General features: G+C 32.7%; 1 protein-coding gene across 1 annotated transcript; it reads left to right on the top strand.

Moving 5' to 3' along the window:
• Positions 1–714: 714 nt before the first annotated feature.
• LOC134702887 (zinc finger protein 239-like) lies at positions 715–8,868 on the top strand. Its single transcript, XM_063563433.1, has 2 exons — positions 715–808; positions 7,235–8,868. Exon 2 carries the CDS (start codon positions 7,274–7,276, stop codon positions 8,291–8,293), a length of 1,020 nt encoding a protein of 339 aa, XP_063419503.1. The 5' UTR covers positions 715–808; positions 7,235–7,273; the 3' UTR covers positions 8,294–8,868.
• The last annotated feature ends 843 nt before the right edge of the window (positions 8,869–9,711 follow it).

A 9,711-nucleotide genomic window follows, 5' to 3' on the forward strand; every position in this document is an offset into this window, starting at 1 on the left:
TACAAAACTCCCTACGGCTAAGCTTTTATCCACATTAGGTACAAAAGATAGGCAATTGCATAAGGTTTCCTGGACCTAAAGACCCAGGTGAGTTAAGCTATGGAAATATTTTGATTGAGGTCCAAAGTTAAAAGAATACATGTCAGTTTTCCAAATCCCATGTACAGAATGAGGATAAATCATGGATATCTATATATTAATAGATCAAAAAAAGAGGGACGAAATATACCAGACGGACAGTTAAACTGCCAACGAGGTTCACGTTTTGTTTTTCTTATTTTAATTGCTTCACGGGAATATAATATACGATTTTTTTATATTTAGAGAGCTTATATTTTTCTGCATTTTTTAAACTCGTCTATAAATAAAACTAACCTTTGAAGTACATTATCATAACATTAAAATAAATTGCAAAAAATACCAATTAGTCCAAAATCAAGATATTTATAAATATCTTCGAAGTTGGGATTGAGAACTTTGTTTTCCTAAAACATATCTTTTTTTGCAGTTTAGCAAGGTTCTTAAATTGAAGAAAATACAGTTCTAAAATTTATATTGTTGACTTAAAGTAAGAATTGTATGTATAGTAAAAATAAATGTGGCGTTTGCTCTGTATAAACAACATACATATTCGATTCGTTAAGTTGTCACCTCAGTTGTCACATATTTATACGCATAATTTCTACATGACGTAATAAAATAAACAGCCTCACAATTATTTTTGGGTTTTCCAGAATTTCCAGAATTTGACAAATCTGTGTGTTTTTTTCAAAGTGAATAAACAAAGACACAACTTATGGATATAGAGGTAAGATACAATTGAATTGTACAAACACATCAATTGCTTTAGTTTCATTTGAGTTTTAACTTATTTCCTGATATTTATTCGTTGACGTAATTTGAAAAGGTTTCATCAAAACTATTTTTACATTTCTCTCATGAACAGTTTCCGGTTAATTGAAAAGTATATATATTCACCAAAGTAGGCATGGGGTTTAAGTATGCATTTCCTACGAAAAACTTATTTGTTCATTGTTCAAGGCTTTTACAGTATCTTTCAGATGCACCAAAAATTAACTCAATTGCGTTTATTTTAGTAAAATGCCGACACTTCGAAATTTGAAGACGTATATATATGATGACCTATGCGCTTGCTTCAAACTATAACTTAAGTATATATATCTCAATTAAACATGTATATCTTGCTTTTTATTTATGAAATAGATAAAGTGTAAAATACCTTAATTTTTTGTTTAAATTATATAAAACCAACTTTCTTAGTTAATTTAAAAGGTATTTTTTTCTAGCAATGAATCTCACGTGATCAAATACGTCACTTGTACTATGTTACGAGTTTATCAAGGTATGAGACTTCCAAATAGAATTTTATTTGTATTATTTGTTCATTGTCAGTATAATAGATATAATAGATAGGTAGTAAATGCATCTAGTTGTAATTGTTGGCGAGATGATTTGTTGACAAAAAAGCTTATTTAGCGTAGATTTAGAAATTTTCATAAAGTAAGGGCCCGCTCTTCTCATTCTTCAGTGATTCCACAGTGGCGGATTCAAAAGGGGTAAGATTTTTTGTTCCCTATACAATCCCCCCTTTTTGTCCTGGGTTAGGAACCCTTTTTTAAAATGGATTGATCCGCCTGCGTTTCCTCTATATTCAACCATTTTTTTTAGAAATAAAACCCTGCTCCCCCTTTAATCTACCTCTGGGCTCTGGGTTATATCTCCAATTGAGGAAGAAAAAGGTACAATAAAGGCCCTAAAACTCGTGATTTTTAGTACGGGTATGGATAGTAAACCCTATATTGACAGAAACAAGTTACTGTGCATTTCAGGGGCAGTAACCCAACATTGGGTTGTCGGATTTTTCAGAATTAGTGCCGACCTGTTGAATAATTTGACTCCTTATCAATTTTACTATAACTACTTTAGTTTCTGAAATATAAGTCAAAAACTGCATGTTATCCTTATTTTCTATTTTAGCCGAACGCGTGACGGTCACGTTTCTTGGCCACAAAAGAATCAAATTATATACTTTAAGCAAAATACCATAAGGACCAATATAACACGTTTACATCAAGAGCAAGTAAAAACAAATGGGGTTTACTATCCATACCCGTACTAAAATTAAAAATCGAGTGATTTTTTAGTACGGGTATGGATAGTAAACCACATATTGACAGAAACAAGTGCCTGTGCTGAAATGTTATTGAATATAGATATATATATAGTAACAGTATCTATCCGTCACTCCAACTGCCCAAGGCGTTTTGAACGCAAATGCTGTGAAACTGTTTGACAAATATCTTTCAAACTTTGATGGTTTGTATGCCATCATATTTAAAATAAACAAGCAGAATAACACAGATGTGGTATGATTGCCAATTAAACAACTCTGCACAAAAGAACAAATGACACAGAAATTAACAGATCTTTATAGGTCACTGTAAAGCCTTCAACAATACGCAAAGCCCATACCGCATTGTCGGCTTTGAAAGACCCCAAAATCACAAATATGAAACCAAACGACAAAACTACATGTATATTAATGTAAAAACAACTGAACGAAAAACAAATGTTTAACACAGCAACAAACGACAACTAAATTACAGGCTCCTAACTTGGTACAGACAAATATATACAAAATGTGGCGGGGTTAAACATGTTAGCGGAATCTCAACCCTACCCTTAATTCGGACAGTGATGTAACAGCATAGCATATGAACGAACTATATGTCCATTCTCAATTTTATAAAATTGTGTTGAAAAAGGCTAAATACATATAACAAAACACATGGACCTGACATGGTACTTGTACATTCCAACAACAAAAAGTACATATCTGAGAAGACTCGCAGTCAGTGACAGCTAGTTCAAAGCCAATAAAAAAAATCGTGCATCAAGACTAAATTATCAATCGCATCCAACATACAATTAATGGATGCAGTGGAAAGACGTCATATAAACAGTTAGAGAAAACCATTACCTTGTTCAACGCCAAGATACATGCGTCGACAGATGGTAGATCCATTAAAGTGCATATGTATATAACAATAGTGTCTAGTCTGCTATTAATTTACGGTAACAAAATCTATATTTATACCAATAACAAAATGTTGTGTCCTAAGTCAACGGATGCCCCATCTGCACTATCATTTCCATGTTAAGTGGACCGTGAAAATGAGGTATAATCTCTAATTTGGCATTAAAAAGATCATATCACAAGGAACATTGGTACTAAGTTTCAAGCTGATTGGACTTCAACTTCATGAAAAACTTCTCGACCATAATCTTTAACCTACATGGACCAAAAATCTTTAACCTGAAGCGGGACGAACGAATGGACGGACGAACGAACAGACGGACTGACACACAGACCAGAAAACATAATGGCATAAATGGGACATAAAACCAATATTCAAATACAGAGATGAATTGCTAACATTTAGAATAAGTTTATTTAAAGGGTCAATAAGCTTATATCTATGGAAGAATAAAGTACAAGTTTTAAGTTATTTGTGAAAGGTACATCTCTCTAAACAGAGAAACCACGCCCCACCGGTCATTAACAGAGAAATCACGCCCCAACAGTCATTATCAGACGGAAACCACGCCCCAACGGTCATTATCAGACGGAAACCACGCCCCATCGGTCATTATCATGTAAAAGTTCGTTAACGACCGGTTTTCTAGTCCGTTTTTTCTGTTAATGACCGATGGAATTTATTACTGAAGAATAATGAATGTCATGTGACCCCTTTTAATCCAATAAGAGAATCTGATTCTCAACCGATATGAAATAAATTTTATTATTTTTTTTTCCGCATCAATCGGGTCAATGCATCTGCTGGTTGAAGTTAACTCCCCGAGGTTATTACATGCTACGTAGTCAACATTTCTGCGTTATCATGATATATCACTGATATAAACCACTGTGTCTAAACCACACAGGCAAAATTTGTTCGGACTCGATGGTATCTAACATCGGGCACAATGACGGAACATCAATAGACAGAAGAAAGGTAGATTTCTTCTTATTTTCTTATTTTTTTCATGATATCAAAGAATATATATACATATACAACTATTTTCTATTGTGATATGCAATATTTTCTACAACTGTTCTATATATTAACGGAGAAATAAGTAAAAATGCATGTCAAAATGACGAATTGAGTGAACCTTGCCTCGAAATTGTTTAATTTCTCGTTAAATTGTTCATTTTGTACGGAAAGAAAGGTACGGGAAGATAGATACTGACCCGAAGATTGCAAATTTAGTTATTATAAGCATCTCAATACTTGTATTTCTGTGTATGGAACGAAAGAAAAGGGTCATGTCAAATTAAAATAAACCGGTTTCGTCAATGTTATTTACTATGCAATCACCCGGTTTCGTCTATATATATCACCTTTTTTTTTTTTTTTTTAAACAAACAAATTAATAAAAAGCAGCGTTAACACGGATCTGAACATTTTCTTTCGAGAATTTAAATATATATTTATTGTAAAGTAAACTTCGCGTGTTAAAATCTATTTTAAACGGGCACGTTTGGGCATAGGTTATTATGGTAATACACATTTTTTCCCCAAATGAAAGGTGTATCCCTTATTTCACTTAACTTCAAACTAATTTTAAATTTGTCAAAGAGGGGAATTTTGTATCATAATTGGCAATAAACAGCTGCGCCATGACCGCATGATACGCCCGTCGTCTTATGAGTGAAGTTGTTTGCAATAATCAGAAATAGTTTCTGAGATAGGGCGCACCATGTGAAAACCTCTATTTTTACAAAAAACTCAATAACTCTAAAATAAAAGTTTGAATCATCACCAAAAAGTACAGAGATCTTAACGGATTAATATTAATAAGAAGTGAGTAAAATGTAAACAATAATCATAAATATGTTTTGAGATACATCACAATAAGTGACCCCCTTTTGTTTTACCAAAAAAAAATCAATCACTATTAAACCAAAATTTTAAACATCACCAAAAAGTAAACAGAAGTTTAAAAGATTTATATAACTAAGAAGTATGTAAAGTTTGATGTAGTTATAATACTTCGTTTTTGAGATATGGCGCGACATGTTAAAAAACCCACATTCCTGTTTCACTTACATTTCCTGTAACTCAAAAAGATTTAATTTGATTTTCACTAAAAGGTTTACAGATCGTTTGACCATTATAAGAAATAACTATGTTAAATTTTAAGAAATAAGATAACTGTCCTCAAGTTACGATGCGACATGTTTATGCTGGACAGACGGATAGACGGATTGATACACGGACGGACGGACCGAACGACTGATAGATGGAGGAACGGACGGATGAAAGGACGGACGGACGGACAGGTGGGCGGACAGACGGACAGACGGATGTATACAATAATACGTCCTGTCAAAATTGTAACGGGAGTGTAAAAACCCAAAGAAATGGAAAAAAAGACTCGTAATTAAAGGTCAATAAGTTTTATTAGGATGTCGGCCAAGTCGACTTATTTGTATATTTTGTCTTCCTTATCATTTTTGCTATATAACTTTTATATATATTTGAAAAAAAATGTATAGAAATCGAAAAAAAGAACTTGAAATTCGTCACTTATCTCATAAAGTGTATACCGAATTAAAATATTGTAAGAAATAAAAAAAACGGACATCCGCGAAATCGGATTATGTGAGTTGGATTATGTTTATTATAAACAAGAAAGAAATCGTCAGATCTGTGTACCATACTTGTATATGTTCCAGTCAAACCTTCTAACTTTTGACATATGCAGCTTTATACAAATAGTTCAAAACGCTATGAATTCGAATCACTATGTCTCGCTTGTTTACAAATATCAAGGAGAATGTTTATAATAAGCATAATCCAACTCACATAATCCGTTGTCCGGTGAAAGAAGTTGTTTTCCAACGACCCACAAAACTCCTTTTCAACTCTGAAGTTAAATAATCAATTAATTATAATGTAATGCGATTATGAATCTTTTTTTTTTACCAAACCGGGTTATGCATTGTGAAATCTATGACGAAACCGGGTGGTAAACATTGACGAAACCGGCCAGTTCTATTTTGACACGACCCATTTCTTTCGTTCCATACACAGAAATACAAGTATTGAGATGCTCATAATGACTAGTTTTGCAATCTCCGTGTCAGTATCTATCTTCCCGTACCTTTCTTTCCGTACAAAATGAACAATTTAACGAGAAATTAAACAATTTCGAGGCAAGGTTTACTCAATTCGTCATTTTGACATGCATTTTTACTTATTTCTCCGTTAATATAGAACAGTTGTAGAAAATATTGCATATCACAATAGAAAATAGTTGTATATGTATATATATTCTTTGATATCATGAAAAAAAATAAGAAAATAAGGAGAAATCTATCTTTCTTCTGTCTATTGATGTTCCGTCATTGTGCCCGATGTTAGATACCATCGAGTCCGAACAAATTTTGTCGGTGTGGTTTAGACACGGTGTAAATGTAAACATAGTCATATTTTTAAACTTACAGTTGGCGTAATTCTGAATTCTTGTAAATCCTAAAGATTTTTTTAACTCAAGCAAAACTATTTACCGTAGTCGTATTTTGGAAAAATCTGTGAAAAATTATTGACCCTCTTCTAATTTATACTTGATTTGGCTATTTAACTTTTTTCTATTCGAGCATCACTGAGAGTCTTATGAAGATGTAACCCGCGTCTGGCATGCAAGATCTTAGGCCTAATACTTTTTTGATAATCTTTTTTTTTTTTTTCTTTTTTTATCTTTTTCGTCCCATTATCAAAGTTTTGTACCTTAATCTCTTTCTTTCTTTTTTTGGTCGAAATTATAGTTTTTTAAGAGGTTCTCAAACAAAAGTAATGACATAATCTGTTTTTGTAAAAAAAAAAAAAAGGTATCCACAATATTCTAGTTTATTTGTTAAAAGAGAGACCAATGATGACAAAGAAACATTCACTCTCAATAAAATCGAAAGCGAGTCGGAGAGCATTGGAAAACTACGAAACGACGACAAGATAAACAGCGGTCCATCAAGGGAAACCAATCCCACAAAAAAAACGCGGTGCTCTCAGGTGCTCCTGAACAGGGATAAATGAAAAAAATCAGACTTCTAGTACAAATGTATGTACACAATACATACTGCTTATAGTTGTAATTATAACATAGTTTACCTACCATCTTTAAATAAATTGGTATTTGTATGTTGTAGATAAAAAACACATCTGTGAACAGACTGTAACACTTAGTTATGTCCAGTAAAGAGGCTACTGCAGACAAAGAGTTTCACCGAAAAAGTTCTTGTCTACGTCAAATGAAAAATCTTACTGGTAAACAACCTTACAAATGTGATGAATGTTGTAAAGAATTTAGTAGCAAAGGCAATTATAATATACACAAGAAAATCCATACTGGCGAAAAACCTTACAAATGTGATATTTGTGGAAAAGGATTTGTCCAAAACAGTAACTGTAAAGTTCACAAGAAAATCCATACTGGCGAAACACCTTACAAATGTGATAAATGTGGAAAAGTATTTGGTCATAAAGGCAATTATAATATACACAAGAAAATCCATACTGGTGGAAAACCTTACAAATGTGATATTTGTGGAAAGGAATTTTGCCAAAAAAATATTTATCAAATTCACATGAGAACACATGCTAGCGAAAAACCTTACAAATGTGATGTATGTGATAAGGAATTTGGTCAGAAAGGCAACTATAATGAACACATGAGAATTCATACTGGGGAAAAACATTTTAAATGTGTTTTTTGTGATCAAGAGTTTCACCGAGAAAGCGCCTGTCGAATTCACATGAGAAAGCATACTGGTGAACAACCTTACAGATGTGATGTTTGTGGAAAACAGTTTCGCAGAAAAAGTAATTGTCTAACTCACATGAGAACACATACTGGCGAAAAACCTTACAAATGTGATATTTGTGAAAAAAAGTTTTGCAAAAAAGATAATTGTCTAATTCACATGAGAACACATACTGGTGAAAAACCTTACAAATGTGATGAATGTGGTAAAGAATTTAGTACCAAGAGCAACTATAATGTACACATGCAAAAACATACTGGCGAAAAACCTTACGCATGTTATATTTGTGGAAAAGAATTTGGCCAAAGCAGTTCTTGTCGTACACACATGATAACACATACTGGCGAAAAACATTACAGATGTGATGTATGTGGTAAAGCATTTGGTCACAAAAGCAATCGTAATAAACACATGAAAATCCATACTTGGAAAGATAAGATGTGATATTTTGAAAAAGAGTTGGCAGAATCAGTAATTGTCTGAGACATACAAAAACATATACTGATAAAAGAAGACCTAAAGTGTGACGTATGGGTACAAGCTTTAGTTCCGACGGTTATTATCGTAAAGACATTATAACCCATACTTGTGATGAATAATTGCATGCACATTTACCTGTATCGGTAAATAATTTAGTGAAAAAAGTCACTTTTATAGGCACACGAGAATTCATGAAATTTACAAAAGTGGTGTACATGTATGAAGACAGATTTTGTACCTTTCCAGATAAATATTGCCAAATGGCTTCGAATGGGATTCCGTCTTTGGGAACGATTCACAATGCGGGGTACTAGCTCTTTATTCACACACAAGTCGGCAGTTCAATACAGTAAACATAAACAAATTGGTAAAGTCCAAATTCATTTAATAAAGTCCAAATATAAAGTATCAGTGTTACAACTTAGTTAATTTAAACCAAAAACAATGTATATGATTGCGATGGAAAATCCGAACGCAGTTCATGTGCTCTCGTTGGCATATCCAAACGGAGTCCTTATATACAAATTTATCTTTCTTTAAATACCAAATAGAAGTTGCTATTGCAACACAGTTTGTAATGGTCATTTCGTCAACAGAAATTAGATAACAGATTGATTACGTTTATCAAAGAGAGTTACGATAGGTGATCAATCTATCGGTAAATTATTTGATATGACCGTATAAAAGTTGCATAACGAACTTGTAAGATGTTTGGATTAGCTTACAGTTTAAAAGGTTATTGACAAATAGAAATTTATAATCTTACATGTTTCAGATGTAAACAAATATTTCGGACATGTAAATTCATAGCGACTTTCTAGATCATTCTTAGTATTGAATACATTAAATATGCATGCTGTAAACGAAATGTACATAATAGAAATCAATATAGTTAGACAGTTTGAAATATAAAATTGACGGTACCAAAATAATGTGTGACACATGTGTTGAGTGAAGGATTAAGTGACAATAGATACACGAGAAATCATGAATGTTATGATCTTTACAAGTGTGGTATGCGAAAATTCATACATGTGATGACCTTCCGATAACGTTCATATAACACTGGTACTCAATTTTGGTAGGAGTATGTCCTTCGGATACATTCATTTAACACTGATACTAAGTTTTTGTAGGAGTATGTCCTTCCGATAATATTCATATAACACTAGTACAAAGTTTTTGTATGAAATGTCCTTCCGATAACGTTCATATAACTCTGGTACTCAATTTTTGTGGGAATATGTTCTTCCAAAACATTCATTTACTAAGTTTTTGTAGGAGTACGTCCTTCCGATAACGTTCATATAACACTGGTACTAAGTTTTTGTATTAGTATGTCCTTCCGATAACGTTCTAAAAAGACTTGAACTTACTTATTC

The sequence above is a fragment of the Mytilus trossulus genome, unplaced genomic scaffold (assembly GCF_036588685.1).
Source record: "Mytilus trossulus isolate FHL-02 unplaced genomic scaffold, PNRI_Mtr1.1.1.hap1 h1tg000745l__unscaffolded, whole genome shotgun sequence".
Taxonomy (NCBI): Eukaryota; Metazoa; Mollusca; class Bivalvia; order Mytilida; family Mytilidae; genus Mytilus; species Mytilus trossulus.